Below are 23,183 nucleotides of genomic sequence, written 5' to 3'. Positions count from 1 at the left end.
ATCCAGACTCCTCCCTACCAAAGTGCCAAAGCCCAAGTTCGGATGAATGACAAATCTACCCCTGCCTTGGGTTGGGATCCACCCATTCCATTTTTTTTTGTTATTTTATTTGATTTTGCTCCTCCGATCCCTTTGGGGCCAATCCCATGGAGGGAAGAGAAGTGAGAGTATGAAATGACCTAAATGCCCCCTTCACATTGACAAACTATAGAGTCACATTCCAATCAAAATTTTAGGAATTTCGTATTGGGATTTGAGAAGCCCCAAATGGGCTGAGTCCTGATTATGGCGTGGTTGGCTTCAGCGTCATTCCTGTGAGGTCAGCTCAGGCTCAACGGAACACCACAACTCTCCATTTCTACTTTTTATGATTCAATCAGGACACCAAAACCCTAGAATAGGGCTGCGGCCTGCAGCTTCATTTCAATCCAAACTAACTCAGCGTGGGTTCGTGTCTTCATTTCCAACTGAAGCATCCGTTTCAATCTCTGCAATACCCATGACAATTCTACAGTAGAACAACGGAGATCCCTTGGCAGTCTTGCCCGTAATCAATACTTGTAATCTCGAAACAGCATCGAAAATGGCGTTTCTTACTAAAACCAGGACATTCGTCAAAACCCTAAACCCCATTTCCTTACGAACGATCTCTGCTTCCCCTTACTTGTCTCAGGAACCCCAACTTGCTGAACCACCAAACTTGTCATCGACTCCATTGCCTCCAAATCCATCATCTGGCAGTCCTATATACCAACAACAGAACTGGAGAAACCCAACACCTGATGCTGGCCTTGCTCAGTCTCTCGTCCCACTAGGTTTCATTCAGAACGCATCATCATCTTTAAGGATCAAAGCTTTGTCTGATACGCTCGATGGTCCTAGCCTCATGAATGTATTCGCCGATTGGATGACTTCGCAGCGATGGGCCGATATCAAGCAATTGTTCGAGTTCTGGATTAGGTCTCTTGATAAGAACGGGAAGCCCAATAAGCCTGATGTGAACTTGTACAATCATTACCTGAGGGCGAACTTTATGAGTGGAGCTTCTGCCGGAGAGCTTCTCGATCTAGTGGCACATATGGAAGATTTCGGCGTTACGCCGAATACTGCATCATTTAATCTGGTGTTGAAGGCGATGTATCAGGCCAAGGAGACCGAGGCAGCGGAAAAGCTGATTGAACGGTATCCCATGATCATTTCTTCTTTTCTTACTCCAATATTTGATTTTGTGGGATTCATAATGCGACTGCTAACCGCATTGTGCATTAATAAATATTGCCTTTCTTGAAGTGGGGTATGTATTGATTTGGGTATTTCTTCTCTTATTCTGAAACGGCGGCTTCTCATCTCTTTGCAAGCGGTAACTGTGTAAGCTAGTCTATAGTGTAGATTGCCATTGGGTATTTAGTTACACGTTTCAGGTTGTTTGATTTGTGTATAAAAAGAGTAATTGTGTTTGGAAACTTGCCGCCAGTTCCTATCTTCCTGCCAACCTGTTTCTGTCCTTGAGTTCCCTAAAGAATTGGTCTATACTTGCATATTGTCATTGCATATATAAAAATGAGCAGCTTAGGACCATACTAGATTGTCAGTGGATATTCTAGCTGAATTCACTCAACACGACTAGTCAATTTCAAGCCAGAGGATGATCCATGATCAGTTGATCATTGTTCATTACAGTCCTGTTTGGCAAATATATCTCTGTTAGGAGCCCTATCACAGCAATGAAAACTTCCTTTGATGTTCAATTAACCAAAGACATTCAAGATGAGGTTCCCAGGTGTATGCTTTTTGCTGATGATATTTTGTTGATTGATGAGACTCAAGTGGGGATTAATACCAAATTAGAATCATAGAGAGTAGCTTTGGAATCAAAAGGCTTTAAACTAAGTAGATCGAAGGCTAAATATCTAGTGTGTAACTTTAGTCATGATTGGGCAGACGATGAGGTGGTGATACTTGACGATAAGGAGATTCCTTAGAGTGATTGTTTTAGGTACCTAGGTTCAATCATAAGTAAAAGAGGTGATTTAGAAGATGAGGTTTTCCAAAGAATTAAAATAGGGTGGATGAAGTGGAGAGGTGCGTCCGGGGTTTTGTGTGATCGGTTTATTCCTTTAAAGCTTAAAGGAAATTTTTATAGGACCGTTGTTCGACTAGCAATGATGTACAGTACAGAGTGTTGGGCTGTTAAAAAAATCATATAGATAAATTCAGTGTAGCAGAATTGAGGATGCTAAGATGGGTGAGTAGCAAAACTAAGATGGATAAGATAATAAATGATCATATTAGAGTTGGTTTGGGAGTTGCTCCTATAAGTGACAAGTTTCGAGAAAGTCGTTTGAGGTGGTACGGCCACGTTCAACGGAGACCTTTAAATGCCCCTGTACGGAGAAGTGATATAATTCAGATTGAAGGAACTAGAAGAGCTAGGGTAAGACCTAAGATAACCTTAAGAGAAGTGGTGAGAAATGATATGTATAGCTTAGGCCTTGTATCTAGCATGGCCTCAAACAGAGCTGAGGGGAAGGCAAGAATCCATGTAGCCGACCCCATTTAGTTGGGACAAGGCTTATTGTTGTTGTTGTTGAATGCAACAGTTCAGCCCAGATAGAACATTACAACAACTAAAGACCTTAGTGTTATAGAAACCAAGTAACACTACCCTGCAAGCTTCCTTGCCCAAAACCCAATTCAATAACCCATACCTCTCCTCTCCAGTTCCCCCTATTGATAACCCACCATGTGTTAGTTATGATAACTCTATCCCACCCTCTTTCTTCCACTTGTTGTCATCCTGGGCCCCTAACAATCTCCTCTTGGCCAAAGGTTCAACCTTTGGGATGCCTTTTAAGTCATGGATGAACTATGGTGTTTGGCTATGTTGTGGACCATCTTGACACCTTTCCTATAGAAAGACTTCTATTGTGCTAAATGAATAGTATTGGAGGTAGCCTCTCTTGCTGTGAAAAGCGAGGGGTAATTCCCAATGAAAAATTATCAAGGCTATGTTTGGCGAATTTTCATTTTTTATTTTTATCCATTTACTAAAAATCAATACAAAAAACTTTTGGTAGTCAATTGATAAAATGGATTTTTTTTTACTGAAAAATATGTTTGGTATATCTATCTATAAAATTATTCTTCTTTTTTTTTTTTAGTAATACCCTGGAGATAAGACCGTCCAATCCAATCCAATACAAGCTTAACTGGGTTTGATGCATAATTCATAATTGCTGCTCCAATTAACTCAAATCTCATTCCCTTCACCTTGATTGCTGTAACAACTCTAACAAAGTGATGAATCCTAAGAGCTGATTCATCTTCAACCCAAAGATAACAGGAAAGATAAGGAGAAGTTGCCAAATACCACATGGACTACTTGGAATTATCAAAGATTGTCTTGTTCTGCCAGATTTTCTAGAACTCTCACAGGCGATGGAGTAGTAGGCTTGACACTGTTTCTTGCATCATTTGACTGCATTGCTTTTACTTTGGCTTTCTTGTGCTTTCTCCCACATGGAGTGGAGAATTTCATTCTTTGCTTCCCTTTTAGGTTTCACTTTCTCTCTTTGGTGCAGTCCTTCCATTTCTACAGGATCTCTACCACTATAAATTCTCCTAGCTTTATGAAATTCCCAGTTTGTATTGTGGACCAGTGACAGGTAACAAGCTCCTCAGGGAGATGATGAGTTGCAGAATTACTAATCATTTAAGAAAACCCAAATGCTTATCTTCACTGCATCTTGAGGATTCAAATGCCAAAAAGGGACTACATATCAAAGAAAAACTATTCAAACTCTCTTTTTAAGCAGATGACGGACTACGCATCTGTGGTCACCATTAGCTCTCTGCCTCTGCTTCTCAACTGCTGCTACTGCTGCTGAGTCTGACCACATTGCTGCCATGGTGGATGGGATTTTTCCTACAACTCCACGGCTTCACAGGGAAGACAGTTAAAGTCGTGTCAGATATCCCTGAGTTTTGAGTCTAACCATCAAAGAACCAGTTGCAGATTGGTTCAACGTCTTCAAGAGTTGAACAGGAAAAGCAACATTTTTGAAGAGAAATCAGGGTTTTATGAAAAAATATGGAGGGAAGTAGGATAGTTTTATAAAAAGGATATAATTTACTTCTCTACTCTCACTTATCTACATTAACTGCTTATGTCTCTTAAAAATCACCGCGAAAACAATTGAAATAGGTTTTCACAGAAAAATAAAATACAGATCTCAGCCTGTTTTTGATTTTTGTATTTTTCTCTGACTTTTTTAAATAGAAATAGGTGATATAAATCATGCCAAACGCCACCATTTCTATGTATTTGGGTAAAATCAAAAGCAAAAATCATGCCAAAGACTGCCAAAGAATATAACTTTTTAAGTATGTTTTAAGCTATACTTACCTCTACAACTAGCATCCATTATATATTTTGATGAACTATAGGAAATACACACGAAATCTGATTTATAAACAAAAATCACACTAATTGAAGAGAAATGGGTGTGGAAAACAAGCTGGAGTCTTGAGAAATAAATGAAAACAAGAAAAAAACTACATGTTGCAGAATTGGGAAGGAGTGGGAAAAAAGTGTATCAAGTGAAACCAAGAAGGGGTTACCCCCAAAAAAAAAAAGTGAAACCAAGAAGGAGATTCAGAAAGCAAAGTAACAAGAAAGCTCACTGTTGCCGTTGAATCACTGCCAGAAGATAGAATTTGGCTTGTAAATGGGGCTTAGAGTTGGCACGGCACCCCTGGAGCCTGGAGAAAGCAAACCAAAAAGAAGGTGAACCCAAAAAGAAGAAAATTTATGGGTAGAGGAGGTGGGAGGAGGATGTTTAACATGATCTGGAGATGCCCTGCTAGAGGAATCGACATTGAAATGTTGCTGGGGCTGGTTAGTATTGATTGAGCCTCAAGAAAAGAAAAGGAACAGGAAATAAAACCGAGGAGGAGAACAAATAAAAGGGGAAGAAAACCCTCATTTGCAGACACTGTTAAAGGAGGGAGGAGGAAGGAGCAAGCACAGCAGATAGGAAGGTTGTTGGCTCTGTTTTTAATTGGTTTGATGTAGCCTGCAGAACGTTTTGGAAAATGAAAATTGAAATAGGAAGGGGAAAAAAAAGAAGAGAGGAAAATGAAAGGAGAAACCACGAGAACCTGTTCCATGGTTGCTGGAGTCTGTTTCTGGAGCTTGAGCAGTGGTGGTTGTTGGAGCTGAGCAGAACAGTGAGTTGGAAAGTAAAAATTAAAGAAAGAAAACCATAAAAAAAGAAAAAGAAGAGGAGTTGATGTTGAAAGTGGAGGTAAGAACTCACAAGAAAAAAGAAGAAGAGTAGGGCAACTGAGTGGAAAGTTGAGTCTGCATAAAAAGAGTGGGGGGGGGGGAGGAGAAGAAAAGGAAAACATTAAAGAGCCAATGCTGTGGAACTGGGGAACATGACCCAAAATAAAAAGAAGAAGAAATCACAAAAGACAAGGGGAAGAAGAAGATGAAGGGACTTAACTGGATAAGGTTCTTTTTACAGTCACCTGGGGGGGGGGTTGAGAGCTGGAGCAGCAGTTGACTCATCAAGTTTTTCAGACGTGCAGATCTTTCTGTGGAGTTAGGGCTTTTCCTGAGGCAGAAATCGCACTTTGTAATGGTATATTAGCCATTTTAACTGTTTAAGTACTGCAGCAGTGTACCTTAATGAATTTTAACACCGAATAGAACCAAATAAAATATAGTTCAACATTTCATTGGTGACAGAAAAGAAGAAATCACAGAAGTCAAGCGGAAGAAGAAGATGAAGGGACTTACTGGATAATGTTCGGTTGACAAACACTGGGTGGTGAGAGCTGGAACAGCAATTGACTCATCAAGGATTTCAGACTTTCAGATCTTTCTGTGGAGTGAGGACTTTCTGAGGCAGAATGGTAGGTTGTAATGGTATATTAGCCATTTTAAGTGATTCAGTAGTGCAGCAGTGTACACTAATGAAATTTAACACCCAATAGAACTGTATAAAATAGACTTCAACATTTCTTTGGTGATAGAGAAGGACAAAACTGCTTCAACATATGGTTGTCTTGTGCCTTGTGCAAAACAGCCAAGTCATCGCTTAGGTGATGCCATGACAACTGTGGCAATAAGTTCATATGTCTAAGCTGAATAATGTGAGATAACTCAGCAAAATGCTAGTTGTTTGAACATGGCTTATATGCAAGCTGGAAGAAACTGTTTTAACTCTTTCTTTCTATTTGTTCTCTTTTCTGTTAAAAAATTAATCAGCTGTACAACTTTGTTTCTCCTTGGATCTTCAACCTGGCTGTTCGGTGTTCCTTTTGGACTGATCTAGTGAAGCAGGCATACCCGTGATCAAATTTTTTTTTGTTTGGGGGGGGAGGGGGGTTGAAGAATCATGAGTTTTTATATTTTGAATACTAATAAAATGTTCAAAATGATATTAAGCTGTTTGAAGGAGATTCATGAGCCATGTGTATGCCTAGATTAAAGTATCAAACAACCAAAATTTATTGTCAACAAGATAAGCAATGTGATGTTTGTGAATCTGTGATACATTAGTTTCTTACTTAACTCCATAGTTGTCACAGCGCCAAGGTGCTTGAGGTCTCTCCAAAGTGCCAAAGCGTCAAGGTGTCTTATTGTTATTTTCCAATGTAACCATCATATTTGGTCCAAATATCATACTAGAAGTAATATAGTTTATTCCTAGCATGTTATTTATGAAACATTTTGCTATCTTCATAAATAAAACACATCAGTAATCAAGTTCATCCTATTATAAGATTCATAACAGGAACACCGTTATTGACTTGAAACATTTAAACCACATCAGAAGCCATGAATCATCTTTCAAGTTCAAAGTTTAAAAACCAAAATGTCAATTTCTCTACTCCCCCACGTTAAAATTCTGTATATCAGCCAATAATAAAAATACATTTAGAATCTCAAGTTAAAAAAAGCATAATGGTAATAAAGTGGTTGCATAGGGAGGTTAGGCATCTGAGGCGCCCAAGTTAACACCTTACCAGCCAAGGTGCCTACCATTCGTGCAATTAGTTAAGTGGGGACCACTCAATGTCATGGCAAACTGCCTGGATGCTTAGGCGTCGCCTAAGCCTTGACAACTCTGCTTATTATATGATGTTAAAGAACAAGACAATATAGGGTTTTAGTTTTATGTTTGCATCAGATGGAATGCACAGATAAACAAAATACATGGATTAAAGCTCTGCGTTAGTTCTTAGAGGGAAGAAAATTAGAAAAGACAAGAAAATTCTTGGTGGTTTCTCTGCCGTTCCTTGAAGGAGGAAGAAAGAACTGAGCTTATGAGGCAAGAAAAGAGTAAATCTTTCTAGAAGGGTTAGGAAGCCATAACAATAAAGCTAAGCATTTCCAAAAGCTATGAGCATAAGCCTTGCTAAGAAATAAATCAAATGCCTGTTAGCTAGAGAGACCAAGGCTTAATTGTTATTCACTGGGTCCTAAAGCAGAAGAGGTTCAGATAAGGACCGCTCTACAGTAGGTTCGTGATAATAGTAGCAACAGATCATCAGTGATAGAAGCAAATCAAGATTAGAAGGTTAACACCAAAATATTTGGTAACAAATACTAGCTAAACCAGACAACCGTTTGGTGTCAAACTTGGATTGAATGGAGTAGGGCGCTTGGTAGGTCTTGTGTTCCAAATATCAGCCTGTTGTGATGGGTGGTTTCTTTGGTGTTAACTGAAGTCGGATTTAGAAGGTTAGGGCAGATCTTCCAAAACAACAGGCATTAGGACACCAAACTAAGGATCTGGTGTAGGCTTTGGGGGTGGTGGAATTGTGATGCAAATATGAATAGGTAATGAATCTCTGATGGTGGGAAATGTAAGGTTATGGCTATGAAACAGTCCAGTCAACAGAATGATCCAAGTGGGATTGGAAGGAGTGAATGGTGGTGAGCCAAAAACACAGCTGGTTTTGATGGAGGAGGATGGAGATGTTCAGCCTTGAAGCTGCTCCAGGGAAACCAAACTACGATGACAGCAGCAGCCTCACTCAAATGGAATTAGCACCTGTAACAAATTTGACTGTGATTGGAGAATGGTAGTGGTCTTTGATAGGTCTTCCAGCTCTCTTCTTGACCATAGAGAAACAACAACACAAGTGAACTCGATTGCAAGGGAAAGAGAAGATAGAAGAAGAGGTGTAGGATAATGGCTTTCTCAGCCTAGGTCTTACATCACAGCTACCAGCTGTTGAAACAAGGAGGTTCTACCAAATTGAGGGCCAGCATGATCAGAAATTCTGTTCTTCAAATCTGTCTCTTTTACAATCCTCTGGGTTACTAATGAAGTCTTCACCTGATCTGGTCTTGAGCCTCACAAGAACTTCTTGTAGCATTCACGCCAAGGCAAAACAAGGTGCCGGGACACTGTTCTTGTGAAAGTGTTTTGGCCTTTTCTTCTTCTTCTTCTTCTTTTTTTTTTCCTTCATGTTTTTGATCTGCTTCAAGTCCACTTATCCTTGTCTTCTTTTCCATATATTTCTTTCTAGATGAATGAATACATTGATTAACCAAAGCCCAAAAAGGGGGAAGAGAAGAATGTAGAAGGGAAAAAGGGGGGGGGGTTACAACCTACTAATCGGCAATAAGGAAGAGCCAAGACCCATGGAAACAACAATAGTTTTGTTCCTTGAGGAATTCAAAATAGGGGGATGGGGAAGTGATCGAAGATGAGTGGAAACCTCTCAAACTAGATGGCTTTCCAAATTGAATCCAGAGATCTCGAATTAGATGTCCATCTCCTAAGGTTCCACCCCACCATACGTGAGAGATCAAAGCATTGTGACACCAAACTACCTACCAAACCACAAATAGTAGTGCCTGTCTGAAAACCCATATCCAATCACTAGAAAACCCAAGGGGCAGTCTAGAGCGGGGCCAAATGGAAGTAGACCACAATGAGTGGGAGAAGGGGCAAGAAAAGAAAAGATGGTCTAAATCTTCAGGGCTGTTCCAACAGAAGATACAGTTGGGGTTAACATTGAGGTGTATATGATTGTGGGGTTAACATTTTCCATATATTGCTTTTGTGTTACATTAATTAATATTAATACCTATTTTTGTGTCATGATTTTGTCATAATTATGATTACCTTTGACTTGGTTTATATTGGTAAGACATTCTTGTTTTATGATGAATGGGTCTTATTGATATCAGGATGCTACTGACAGGAAAGGAATCTCTGCCTGATGATGAGTCATTTGACTTGGTTATTGGCATGCTCTTTTCGACGAATCAAATTGATGCTGCTCTAAAATATTTGGACTTAACTCTAAAATCTGGTTACATGGTGTCAATGAAGGTGTTTTCAGACTGTGTATCAGGTTGTGTTAATGCTGGGAGATTGGATGCGCTGCAATCCATCATAGAGAGATGCAAGGTACACTACTAGTTTTAATAATTTTCACTGTTTACATAGTGATGAGGATTTCATCAACAACAACCCCCCCCCAGAAAAGAAAAAAAAAAAGAAAAAAGGAGAGTGAGGAGAATGTAATCTGTATTTTTGGTTTTTATTTATTTATTATATATATATTTTTTACAATTCTTTATGTTTTGTAACGTCTCTTTTGTGTGTTCTCAGAAAATGGATCAGAACAAAGCTCTCTGTCCAGGATGGTACCTATCTAATTACATTGCAGATGTAGCTTTGCAAGAAGATAATAGCAAATTGGCCTTCTACGCGTTGGAGTTTTTGGCCAAATGGATTGCTTGTGGTGAAACAGCAAGGCCTCCTATTCTTCTATCCGTGGATGAAGGACTGGTTGTGTCGTCATTGGGAGCTGCTGCTAGGACATATGATGCTACACTTATAGATGCATCATGGGCCATCCTCCGTCGCTCCTTGCGTCAACAAAAGGCACCGAACCCAGAATCATTTCTTGGAAAATTATATGCCTATTCATCTCTGGGGAATTTAAAGAAGGCTTTCAGTACTCTTCATGAATTTGAATCTGCTCATGGAAGTTCTAGTGAAGCAGAGGATGTATTCTCTCCTTTTACCTCTTTGTATCCATTGGTTGTAGCATGCTGCAAGAATGGTTTTGAGACTCTAGACTCGGTATGGTCTTTCTGGGACAATTCCTTCACATCTTCCATTATCTGCACATTTTAGTTTGTGCCCCCTTCCTCCTGTCTCTCTTCTTCTTCTTCTTTTCCCCTCCTTCTCCCCACCCCCCTTCTGCGTTCTTTTTCTTTATGTTTTTTCAGGGCGGCTTTCAATTTCTTGGAGTTTTAACTTTTGTACAGTTGCATATGTACTTGACTACCTCCCTAATTCATGCTAAGAACTAAACAATGGTTTTGTTATTCCCTTCATATGATATGACTAGTAGTCCACTCTCTCTCTTGGAGATTTGATTTTCTTTTTCTTTTTTTTTTTTTTTTTTTTGGGGGGGGGGGGGGGGGTGGGGTGGGGGAGTGTTGTTAGAGATGATTAGCAGATCTGTGGGAAGCTCATCTGTGGACATATTTCTTGATCTTAGATGGGATAAGAATAAGGTGTTCCTAGACTCCTTGGCCATAGGATGATAAGATATGCGTGCCCCAAAGGTTAGAGTTGAGTAGCAGACCTCTAGGAAACCCATTTCCAAACACTTTGCTGGAACTAATACGAGATAAGAATAAGATGTTCCTGGATTCACTTGGGCCATAGCATAACTGATAAGCATATATGCTCCAGGGTTCCCCTTTGACCTAACAGAAGATAACAGTTGCTGATGCCATCACTCTCTTGAGCCTGAAATCTCCAATGCTGAAAGACAGAATCTTTTGCAGTTGACTATGGATATGAGAGCTGGAGTCCAGAACTACATTACTGTTTTAATGGGAGCTTGACTGATCCCTGTATCACCAAACTAGCACCCAGAGAACTATCAAATTTCAGCCTTAGATCCTCTGGGGGGCCGGCCGGGTTAGGGGGTGGGGGTGGTTGGGAAACATTGATCAAGCTGGGTTATGAAAGTCAATTACTATGCTTCTATCATCTTATATGTTTGTCTCTCTTGCACGTGCACACGCACAGAGGCATATTTGCACATAGATGCCTTTTTGGCCGACTTATTTCCAGCTTTTTTATAAAATGTGTCAGGTCTATTTTCAATTGGAGAATTTGAGTCGTGGAGATCCTCCTTACAAGTCTGTTGCTGCTGTTAACTGTATCATCTTAGGATGTGCAAATATATGGGACCTTGATCGGGCCTACCAGACTTTCGAGGCCATTAGCGGTAGCTTTGGTTTGACTCCCAATATCCATTCATACAATGCTTTGATGTGTGCATTTGGGAAGCTAAAGAAGGTCATTCATGCAAATAGTATTTACATCCAATACTTTCTATGTTGACTGTATATTATATTTCTCTTCTGGTACTAATTCTTTTTACCTGAAAATGAATTGCAGACATTTGAAGCTTCGAGGGTGTTTGAGCACTTAGTAAGCTTGGGTGTGAAACCAAATGCAATGTCATATGCTTTGCTGGTTGATGCTCATCTTATTAATCGTGATCAGAGGTCTGCCATGACAGTGATTAATGAGATGGTATGAACTTTTGTTTCTCTGTAGCATGAAATGGCCCTTGTATATCTCAAGAATGCTAGCTGGCTAATGCATGGGAAGGAAACTCATTGGGCAGGTGGAAGCAGGTTTTGTACCATCGAAGGAGCTACTGAAAAATGTCAGGCGACGATGCATGCGGGAGTTCGATCTTGATACAGATGATTTGGTGGAAACCGTAGCTAAAAAGTTTACTATTCGATTGGGTACTGAGAACCGGAAGAACATACTGTTTACTCTTGATTTCAGCAGCTACCGCTGAGAGGTAATTCTTGGATCACCAAAGACTATTGATCAAGCATGTGCATCTGGAATGCCTTGCCACATGCATGGGACAAGGCACAGCATTTAAAGGCCCCTCAGGCCATGCTTTTATTCCATCTCTCCCCCTCCTTCAAAAAAGTAAATAAATAAATATACAAAAATAAAAGGGGGGGGGGTCGGGTGGGAGATACTAAAAGCCCCTGTATTTAATGAAATTACTGTTGCTCCCCTGCCATTAACCTCCATATGTTAACTTGTGATGCAAAAGTAGAATTTCTTTTAAACCCCAAACTAGCCTTGGGCCTGTGACATGACCTTTTTATCCTTCTTTTCTTTCTGGTCCTCCATATTCAACCCCGGCCCTACTACTACATTCCAAACCCTGCTGGTGGTTGCTTCCCATCTCTGCCTTAATGCACTTGCCAGACCCAGTGGAACTGACTTTCACACAAAACTGAGAATCAATTTTAAGGTTTCAAATAAAAAGCCATTGCTCCCCCTTAATGGTGGCCAAAAAATATTGGATGCAAAAGACTGTTTGATTCGTTTCTCTGCTGGGCATCAGCTATTCTGGAATTGGGTTTGTGTGAAATCTTTATTCTTGGCACATGACAGAATCAAGGAACTCTGGCAACCCCCCCCCCCCCCCCCCCCCCCAATACACACACACAAAAGAAAAGAAAAAAAAAGAAGAGGAAAGGGAAAGATAGAATCATAGAACCGAGGAAACTCATTAAAAGTGGGGGTTCTTTATGGTATTGGCTTGGGGACTATCAGCTGGACTTCTATCTTTTCTACTCTTCTTTATTAACCATCGATTGGAGCTCAGACATTACTGTAAATATTGTTTTTGCATCCTATTTTCATCCAAGCATGGTAACGTACAAAATATCATTCAGATTTATCTGAAATTTTGTGCAATTTCTTAATGCTGCTAGGTTAAAGCAGCATCAAGTTCAAAACTTCATCAAGTTAATTAAAGCTAGAATCAGCTTAATCTATTTAACCCACAGACAGGGAAGTAGCATAAGGACAGAATTGATTCGATTAGGGTCCAAGCCAAACCAGTACTCAGAAATATGACCAGCTTGGGTTAATTGAAGCTTGTATGGTAGTAAACAATGGTTGCAAATTTCAATTAATTCTGACGGTTGGATTGAGTGACATGAGTGCAGTCACCAAAATATAAACTTTGGTTAAAGCAAACCAGCCATTTGATCGGCCCCAACATTGGATTGAATGGGAGCCTTGAGGAGGTGAAGCTATCTGTGACTTTGATGCTATTATGATGTCTGGATTATGAGTTGTGTTTGTGGAGAGAAAATAGACATCTTTGATTAGAAGGTGTAATGCAGTAGTCAATGGAGGGTGTGATGGGTTAGGTGAAGAGGGTAGATAGGATGGTAGTCTGATAAACTTAACAGGGTTAATGAGATGGAGGGGGAGAAAGTATATGTTTTCAGTTCAAACAAAACTTCAATAACACACCTGATTCGAATGGGAGTACAGCAGCATCAGCTTGATCCCATGTATGGAATAACCTCAACCTGATGTTGTCCATCAATTAGCAGCAGAATAGAGGTGGCTCCAGTAGGGTTCAAACAAGGGAGGTAGCAGTGAAAGAACCTAGAAAATTAGAAGGGTAGAGGTAGTTCAGCTCTCAGAGTTAGGTTTGAGGTTCCTCAACTATAGGTATTTAGCTCTCTGCATGGCTTATAGCCCTTCTGGGCATTCAAGCAAGAGAGAAGAGAATAACTGAAAGTAAAGCTTCAAAAATCAGATCATTAAATTACATGTTGAGATTCGAGAAACATCATTTTGTATGCGTATATGGGGGTTTAATCTTAAGCTTGCATAGCAAGTTAGAAAGGAACTAGAACGTACTAATACTGAAAAAACAGAAAAAACTTGGTAGCAACTTAGGACACTACTAAAATAGAAACTAAATAAAACTTACCAGGTTTTCTGTCCTCTAAAGCTACTGTTCCAATTGGAACCCACAAGTTTTCCAGAAAGCATTCCATAACCAAGACAAAAGTGGCTATTGGTACTAAACTTAAAAAGGCAGCTGTTTTAGCATTTGAATGTAGTTGATGGGGAATCTGGTGGTGGTGGCTGTGGTGGAAAGATGTTTTAGGTTGAATATGAAGAAAAGGGTAGCATTGTTATTTCATTCTTGGCGTTTCTATTACACGGGTAAAATAGTCTTTTCAAATTAAAAAAGAAAATGACTGAATGCTGATGGTGCGAGTCAAAGTCGGTCTGTTAGTAATTGTAGAAAATTCTGAGAGTGTAACAATTACTTGTCAAAGCACAGAGGTTGTTAGTAATGCCCAAACCAACAAAAGAAGGGTTCTGCTATGAAAAAGTATCTTGATGGCCTAGGAATGTGTATGGATTTATGGTGGTTGGGATCACCCGTCCCAGTTATTGTTATCCCAACTGTCTTGGTAGGTTATGTTTTTCTTTTGTCCTCTTTCTACTGAGACAGTTTTGTATGAATCTTGAACAACTTGCATAAACTTGGGTCTGGAAATCTTGACATGACCTATTGAATGCTGGTTCTGTGCTTTCTGCAGTTGTTCAATATGTGGCACTACTTGATTCTGTTGTACTTCACTTCTGAAGGAAGAGTTTATGGCTTGCCCTTTATCTTAAATGGTTTTCTGAACTGTGCAGGGTAGTTGATTATGCTCTTCGGGCCCCATGAGTTTTTCACCGTGTGTTTTGGAACTCCTCAATATCATACTTCAGTTCATCAAGAAATTTTCATTTCTTCAAAGTCTTTTCACAGTGAGCCAGAGCCCCCTTTTTGTTTTTGTAAAAATTACATGATTGTACTTCATTTGGAGGATTCAAAGGCGGAAGTCTGGTATTGTTGTAGTCCATTGCGGCCCAATCTAACCTCTAGTTTTCGTTTTATTATTCTTTTTAGGAACTTCCATTGGAAAGCTACTTGTATTAGTAGAATGCAACTTCCTCTTTCCCAAACATTTCATTTCTTATTTTTCCAGATGGTTTTTTGAACGTCCATGAATAATGTAGGACTCGACAAATAAGTTTAACCAGTATGGAGTAAGAAACTCTAAATGTGAATAATTCGCAATTCCATGTTATAACTGGTATTGCCATCTTGATTTTGTTAGTAAGTTCTGTCTTCAAAGCAGGTCATTTCCAGTGTCTTAAGGTTTTTAGAAGAAGATCCAAGTCATATTTGCTCATTCAAACCTGGCAGTGAGCAAGCGTTATTATGACATTGGATCTTAATTACAGGTTTGGGGTTTGGATGGGCAGCTGAGGAAGATTTGGTGGTGGTGTTTGAGAAGCACTGGAACCCATGGAACCCATCTAATAGCGTCTCTTTCTTCTAAAATTTATTCTTCTGGCAAGTTCGGAAAGGCATTTAAATATTCTTAGTGCCATCTTATGGGCTTTTTCTTCGAAGAGGGATGTATTAGTTTATTTTGGGCTATTTTGCAGTTATTTTTTAATACATTCGATTAAAAAATACAAACAAAGAACACAAATTAAGATGGTTCATAGACTGAGTTGCTAAATTTTGTAGCAGGGGCCTTCTAGCATCTTTACCCCCAAACTTTCATTGCTTTTTTTCACAATCTTTCCTCTATTTATGTTTCTCTACAAATCTTCATTTAGAATGCTTCGACTTGAGCAGTTTGTCAATATTTTGAATTGGTTTAATTTTTTGAATTGGTTTAATTTTGAAGCTTCAGTATTTGCTACTCGGGAAAACAAAGGTCAAAACTGTTAGCTAGTATATCTAATCTTCAGAGGTCCAATTCATGTTCTCTCTGGAGTTTTGGTAATTGTGTAAAAGGAAAACTGTTTTGGTTAGTTTGGTATTAGGGTTTTCTTAGTTCTAGTTTTGTACAAGGAAAGATATGGTGGCTAAATTTTTTTTTTGGGTGAAAAGATATGGTGGCTATTTGGGTAAACATAAACTAGACCTTTACGTGAGAAATTCGTGTCTAAATTTGCAGTTCTTACGGTAAAATATATCCAATAAGAATGTTTATCAAACATATTCTTCTTTTGAAAACCTTTAAAAACATTTTTAGAACATGTTATGAAAAGCACAAAATGGTTAAAAAATAAAAATTAAATTAAATTAAATTAAGCATAGATTAAAAAATGCTTTTTGTAGAATATAGTGTTATGAACAAAGAGAATGCATGATTAGGTTAGCCCGGCCCCCCCCACACCTCTCTCCTTAACGCTTTCATTCTTTCATGACCACGGCCTGGATAAACATACAAAAAATTATTTTTTTCAATTTTCATAATAACATATACTTTAGAGAATAATCACAATTCAGAATAATAAAATCATTAACCCAAAACAAATAATAAAAGATGTAAATAAATGGGTTAAGGGCAAAAAATTTGGCCAAATCACTTAGAGGAGATGACAAATAATGATATTAATTCTTCAACCTGTGAATTCATCTGCTTAATGTCACAAACTAATTTTGCCTTGTCACAAGGAGCGTGATTTCCTTGAAAATGGAATCGTTAAGGATCTACTACAAGGCAGGGCAAATTGTTAGGGGTTTTAATTAGTGTTTTTAAGGGAGGACCTCCTCGCTTTGGTGTGTCATAACTCTAAACAAACATCTAACTAAAGGCGGGAAGATTTCAAGATATCACAAGTATCACCTACCATTTTTCCTTTGCTAGCGATGATGATACCAATCACATCCAAACTAGAAGTTTGTAATCTAAGACATGACACAACAAGAGATTGGCTTTTCAGCTTGACTATTGGACACATAGGATCTAATTATAAAGACACTATGTCTCACACTAGATGTAACCTCTGCTTAAATCTTTAATCCAACTTTCACTTTTATCATAAAATAAAAAAAAAATAAAAAAAAATCTTTTGAAAACCTTTAAAAACATTTTTAGAACATGTTATGAAAGGCACAAAATTGTTAAAAAATAAAAATTAAATTAAATTAAGCATAGATTAAAAAATGCTTTTTGTAGAATATAGTGATTCTGGCATACAAATGTTATGAAATGCATATTAGGACCATGAGTCTGGAGATTTCAAATATCTAGAGATTTCAAATTTATACATTTCAAATCTATGGAATCACAATTCATAACAAATTAACTGATTTGGTGGGGGTGGAGGGAAAATGGTTCCTCCCAACAAATTTTTTGGGGGGGTTTTTTTTTGGGGGCGCCGGTGGTTGGGTTTTTTTTTGTTGTGGTAATCCCCCGGTTTCCCTCCCTCATAAATCTCAAATTCATGAATAGAGAAATTTGAAATCTCTATATTCATGTAACCAAAGAGCCTGTTTTGTTGAACTCACTCTAAACCCTACTCAACAAAAACCAAAACCTCGTTGTTCAAGCTTGGCCGATACCCAACCCTTGGCTACCCTGCCCCTTCAACAGCTTTTTCTTCTTCGTATTCAACCCATTGACAGTCATGGCTAAAGATCTCTACGGCTTTTTCTAGGTTATTCTTAGCGAACGTTCTGTATTCGCTTGTGGGATTGAGGCGGAGTGGAAGAACTTGAGGTCGAAAGGATTGGGTAGACTCCAATTCGAGACTGTGCTTTGAATCCCTTAACAGCTGCTGCTCTGATCTTTAATCCTCCAGACCCGTTATTCTTCTATTGTTGACGTCTCTATTCTGGTCTTATTTTCTCGGACAAAACCGTGCTGATCTATTGCTTCGAAATTGCAGGTATTGTGATGTTTGGATTCCTTAATTTCCTTGTGATGCCACTGTTCTTGTTTCGTTTGGTTGGTACAAAACCCAGTTCTGCTTTTGATTATTGATTCCTCTCCATGTTCTACATTTTAATGATAATAATAATAATGTGTCTGTCAATAGTTCAAATCATATCCGGTGTCTTCAATGTTGTCCGATGTTATTTTACCTTTCAACTAGCGGCCCTTTCAAATACATTTTGGGATGAATCAAGTATTGAATTTATTTCTTATACCATGAATCAATCAATTGCCATAAGAGTGTCCCTTTTCTTCGTTTGGTTGTTGCCCGTGGCTCCCCCGAAATAGTTAGTCTCTGATCTGGAATGGCAGCATTATTGATAAATTTGGAATCGGTTCATTCACAATCAGTATTATTAAATACTTTTTTCCTGTAAAAAAAAGCTGATAATCGGAGAAATAATGAGTTAACTCATTTATCAGTCCAGCCGGAACAATTTATATCTGTTCTGTTCTGATGCTTTGCTGTCTTAAGGAATATCTTTCCCCCACCCTATAGTGCTGGATTTGTTTTGATGCTTCTAAAGTCCCTCGTCCTTTCAAATTGGTTTGTGAAGGGTTTCTGTTCTTTTTCTTTTATTTTTTATGTGGTGGTGGTGGGTGTTGTCTTCCACTAGGCGTTCATCCTTCTTCATGCTTTCTTGAGTTGTGTGGATGAATTCCTGCAGATAGGAGTTTGGTCATTTCCTTCCATGATGGTAATGCTGGGCCTGTACGCTTTGTGGATGTTATGGATAAACAGGAGAAGAAAATTTTGAAAACTGATTTTTCTTTTTCAGGAGCTTAATATGTCAGTTTCAGCTACTAACTGAGTTTTACAGATTATGTGTGTGGAGTGAGGGGTGGGATTTGGTTAGATACATCAGTGGCTCAGACCATGTGTTATCCAATTCAATGGTTGTATTGATTCATTGATATCACATTATGTTTTGGACTTTGAAGACAGTTACAGGACTTCTTTACTGTAGTAACCTCTAAAATTGAGAGTCTACTTGATCTTCAATTTTAGAGATCTCAGGTTGCTCAAATTTCAGTTGTTGTCTTTTGTGCTAATGCATTTTGATTTCTGCTGGTCTTGCAGAGTCAGTTTTTTATCAAACAATGAGTTTGATTTCTCAAAATGCGCTTCCAAAAAACCGAGTTGCTAAGGTGAAAAAGAAAGAGACCAAAGAGCCTGTATTTGTGGAAGGAAATGAAGAAACTGAAGTTATAGAAGAACCCAACTCGGCTGGTAAGAAGAGTAAAAAGAGAAAGAAAGACAAAAGTGATGATGCAAAGCAATTAGATATTGAGGAAGAAAAGGAAATGAAGAAGCTGGAGAACTTCTTGTTTGGGTCCCTATACTCTCCAGTTGTCTTTGGAAAGGAAGATGAGGAAGAAGTTGGAGATTTGACTGATGGGGGTCTTGATGGTGGGCCTACTTTGTTCTTCACGGATAGATCTGTGAATGAGGTAGTGTCAGCTTATGAGGAGGTGGAATTACAGAAAGAGAACAATGGTGAAATGACCGAAAAAAGGGGGAGGAAACCTGTATGGATTGATGAAGAGGAGGAAAAAATGACTGTAGATCTCTTGAAAGTAAATGGGAAATTGAGGAAGAAAGATGATGAGCGTTTTATTTCTGGTTCAGAGTATGTTTCAAGGTTGAGGGTGATGCATGCCAAGCTGAATCCAGGGACAGAGTGGGCCCAACGCCGTGCAGGATCAAGTTATTATTCTCCTGATGATGACTCAGATGAAGAAAGTGGTGTTGTCATTGCGCGGGATCATAAGAACATTGAAGACACCGATGATATCCTTCAGTCAAATGAAGACCTTGTTCAGAAAAATGGTTCAAGATTGTTACCTGGATTATTGGAGTACTCAAGATTGGTAGATGCAAATGCCACAGATCCCTCCAATGGCCCCATTAACTCAGTTCAATTCCACAGGAATGCTGAGTTGTTTCTTGCTGCTGGGTTAGATCGGAGGCTAAGATTTTTCCAGATTGACGGAAAACGAAACACTAAGATACAAAGCATCTTCCTTGAGGATTGTCCCATTCACAGAGCTGCTTTCTTACCAGATGGGTCCCAGGTTATTGTTGCAGGACAGCGCAAGTTTTTTTACTCTGTTGATCTAGTGAAGGCAAGTATTGATAGGATAGGACCCTTAATTGGCAGAGAGGAAAAGAGCTTGGAAGTTTTTGAGATATCTCCTGATTCTAGTACTATCACTTTTACGGGTAATGAAGGTCATATTCTCTTGGTTTCAGCAAAAACAAAAGAGCTGTGTGGCACACTGAAGATGAATGGAACTGTTCGAGCTTTGGCTTTCGCTGATGACGGAAGGCAACTGTTAAGTTTTGGTGGGGATGGGCATGTCTACCACTGGGACTTGCGAAAGAGGACATGCCTTCATAAAGGTGTTGACGAAGGCTGTGTCTATGGTTCAGCTCTCGGCACATCTCCAAACGGAAGTCTTTTTGCAGCAGGTTCAGAAAGTGGGATTGTCAATCTTTACAACAGAGAAGAGTTCTTAGGGAACAAGAGAAAACCTATAAAGACCATTGAGAATTTAACTACTCGGGTGGATTGCTTAAAATTCAATACAGATGCTCAGATAATGGCTATTTGCTCGACGATGCAAAAGAATAGCCTAAAGCTAGTTCACATCCCATCCTATACTGTATTCTCTAATTGGCCCCCGCAAAACAGGACTCTTCACCATCCTAGATGCATAGATTTTAGTCCTGGTGGTGGCTACATGGCCATGGGAAACGCTGCAGGGAAAGTGTTCTTGTACAAGTTGCATCACTACCAACATGCATAAAGTGATGGCAATCTAACTAAATGTCTCCTGTTTTTTATAGTCAGGTATTCCAGATGCAAATTTTGAAAAGTTACTTGGCAGCCTTGTGAGAGGCAAGGCAGGGCAGCAGAGGTATAACATTGTATGAGGTGGCACTGTTATGATTAGGACAGCATTGAGAGTCACAAGTATTGTGTTATCAAAATGTCTTTTAATTATTTTTGACATTCATGTTATCTGTTGAGTATATGAGGTCTGTAAGTCTCTGTAAGCTTCAAAAGGGATAAGTAGTCAATTTAAATTAACTGCCTTTAACAGGTTTTGCTCATCAGGCACCCATAGATGATGACTTCAATAAGTGGTTCTTCTGTATATTGTCTTGATCTTTATTTATGTTTTGTTTTATGAGTTTTTCCAGACGCAGTGTGTCTGGTATATTTTTGTCCTAAAGTTGTTTTGTTTAAGTTTATTTTCACTATTTATTATAAGGATATTTTGAAAATAAACAGTGATTTAACTGTTTTAAGTGATAAATTTGACAAATATATCCAATGAAAATCCAATTTTGGGGTCTCTGTACTTTTTAAACAATAAGTGAGATATCAGTGCTTTATGGCCTCCATTTTGGGGGTGCCAGTGCAATTTGCTCTTCAAATTAAATACACATGCTGCTCTTAAAGAATCTATAGGAGGGATTGATTTCATCATCAGAACTACTAGTGTGTAGAGCAGTGTCATAGCAGTTTCTCTACCTATTTCGTTCTCCACTTTTCGCTAAAGGGGAAGCCTTAGCAGTTAGAGAGGATCTTCTTCCAGCCATTTCAAAGGGCATTAGTCAGTTTCATGTGGAAAATGATTGTCAAGTTTAAATTCGGATGGTTACAGGCCAGACATGGATTACTCTTGCTGTTAGAATTTACTTGGAAGATATTTGCAATCTTTCTTCTTTATTTGAATCCTGTTAACTTCTCTTTCATTCCCAGAGAGTGCAACCATGTAGCTCACTCTCTGGCTCAGAAAGCCATCTCATCTTCAGGAAGAATGACTTGGCCATCCTCTGTGCTGTGGTTGTTGGCTCTTTGTTTGTCTAACCCCATGCGCTTTTCCTACACTACTGAATGAAGATTAGTTCACCTCCAATAAATAAAATAAAATAAAAACAGTTAATTAGGAAAAGATCCAGTAACTTTCCACACTTTTTGGGTGTAAAAAATTATGAAAAAAGAGGGTAAATAAAGGATTGGACCTGAGGTTTGACCAAGTTATTTTGTCTTCTTTTCCTCCGTGGTTCTTTCTTCAACCGAAAAATGAATCTGTTTCAGTAAATTTGAGACCAATTAACCCTGACATCCTCATTTGTCTTTATGATGCTTTGATGGATTTATAAGAAGAGGGTTTTTACCGGGCTTGTCGACCTTGGGGTAGTGAATTTGAATTTTAGGTTTCTATAGTTCCGAAATGTGATGGGTATTGCATCATGTTTGGTGATTTGGAAAAAACAAAAAATTACTGGAAATCGAGGAGGAGGACTAAGTTTGCATTTTTGCTATTTGATTTTCAGCATTTCGATCGTTTTGTTGGTGCTTGCTTTCGTATTTTTCTGATTCATAAACTGAAGAAATCCAGGAGTTTAAACTCAACTAATCAAGTAGGATTCAAGTACAGTTCTCTATTGATTGATTTGGATACTTTCTGTATAATGGAAGACTACAAGAAGTGAACTCAAGCAGCTATATTAATTTTAGGGTCTACTACGTTTCGGACATCTACAGAGTAATAATTATTGTTTGGATACAATTGACTGGGCAGTAAACAAGAAGATGGCAGAGAGACAGTCACTTGATCAACAGCATCAACTGGAGCAGCAGCAGCAGCAGCAGCAGATACAGTCACAGACAGCGAAGGAAGGACAGTACATTATGGCCTGTGTAACAGCATTGGAAGCTGCACTCCTTCCATGCTTGCCTGCAAGAGAAGTGCAAGCAATAGACCGTTCTCCCCACCCTTCTCATCAGATCGATGTAGAAAGGCATGCTAGAGATTTTATGGAAGCTGCCAAAAAGCTTCAGTTGTATTTTATATATCAGTTTACATCATGAGGATCAACCAACCAAGCAAGGAAGAAATGCTCCACAAGGATATCGGACGGATGGAAGAAGAATTGAAGACCAAAAATGAGCAAGACTAAGCTTATGAATAAATGGAACCTCTCCGTTCATCATTCTCCTCTGCTCTCATCTCCTCTGTTTCTTCCTTCATGTTGAGTTTATTGTGTTGGAATTTCCCTTCTTGAATTCTTCTGTGTTTTCCTTTCTTGTTTCATATAATGCCTTCTTTGCGTTTTATTTATAGTTGTTGTAAGTGAAAGACAGGTTGAGCTACAGAAGGGATGCAGGGGCTTCTGATTTAAATTCACTAATGTAGCCATAGCTTCTTTTGTGCTCTTCAAACTTCAAAAATGCACTCAGTTTTTCCATCTTTTTGAGTCTGTGAATGGTGGGTTTTTTATTTTTTTTCCCTTCACCTGATGATTATTTGACTTAACAGTTGTTATTATATAATTATAGAGATCCATTGTCTTTTCTATCTCAGGTACTGCTTATTGATCTTGGATTTGTCACAAAGGCATTGAAGAACAGATGAGATCCAACAATTATCAAGAGCATAAAATGACATTCATGGAATAACAGTAAACGTATGGTCTCAAATTCTTAAGAGGACTGATTTAAGATTATTGGATCGGTTATAGCTT

The 23,183-nt window shown here is 38.8% G+C and overlaps 1 protein-coding gene and 2 pseudogenes across 2 annotated transcripts; all 3 read left to right on the top strand.

Moving 5' to 3' along the window:
- Positions 1–241: 241 nt before the first annotated feature.
- LOC149006526 (Tetratricopeptide repeat (TPR)-like superfamily protein) lies at positions 242–14,886 on the top strand. The gene is made up of 7 exons (XM_089164983.1): positions 242–1,182; positions 9,215–9,437; positions 9,642–10,118; positions 11,148–11,354; positions 11,457–11,594; positions 11,689–11,874; positions 14,553–14,886. Exons 1-6 carry the CDS (start codon positions 584–586, stop codon positions 11,869–11,871), a joined length of 1,827 nt encoding a protein of 608 aa, XP_089021109.1. The 5' UTR covers positions 242–583; the 3' UTR covers positions 11,872–11,874; positions 14,553–14,886.
- Positions 14,887–17,215: 2,329 nt separating this feature from the next.
- LOC149006525 (U3 small nucleolar RNA-associated protein 18 homolog pseudogene) lies at positions 17,216–22,137 on the top strand (annotated as a pseudogene). The gene is made up of 2 exons (XR_016175308.1): positions 17,216–17,594; positions 18,723–22,137. The product of XR_016175308.1 is annotated as a U3 small nucleolar RNA-associated protein 18 homolog pseudogene (transcript).
- Positions 22,138–22,251: 114 nt separating this feature from the next.
- On the top strand, positions 22,252–22,678 carry LOC149006524 (mediator of RNA polymerase II transcription subunit 28 pseudogene; annotated as a pseudogene).
- The last annotated feature ends 505 nt before the right edge of the window (positions 22,679–23,183 follow it).

The sequence above is a fragment of the Hakea prostrata genome, chromosome 8 (assembly GCF_041222555.1).
Source record: "Hakea prostrata isolate BN-2017 chromosome 8, UWA_Hpros_2, whole genome shotgun sequence".
Classification (NCBI taxonomy): Eukaryota; Viridiplantae; Streptophyta; class Magnoliopsida; order Proteales; family Proteaceae; genus Hakea; species Hakea prostrata.
This window is presented reverse-complemented; position numbering and strand designations above follow the sequence as displayed.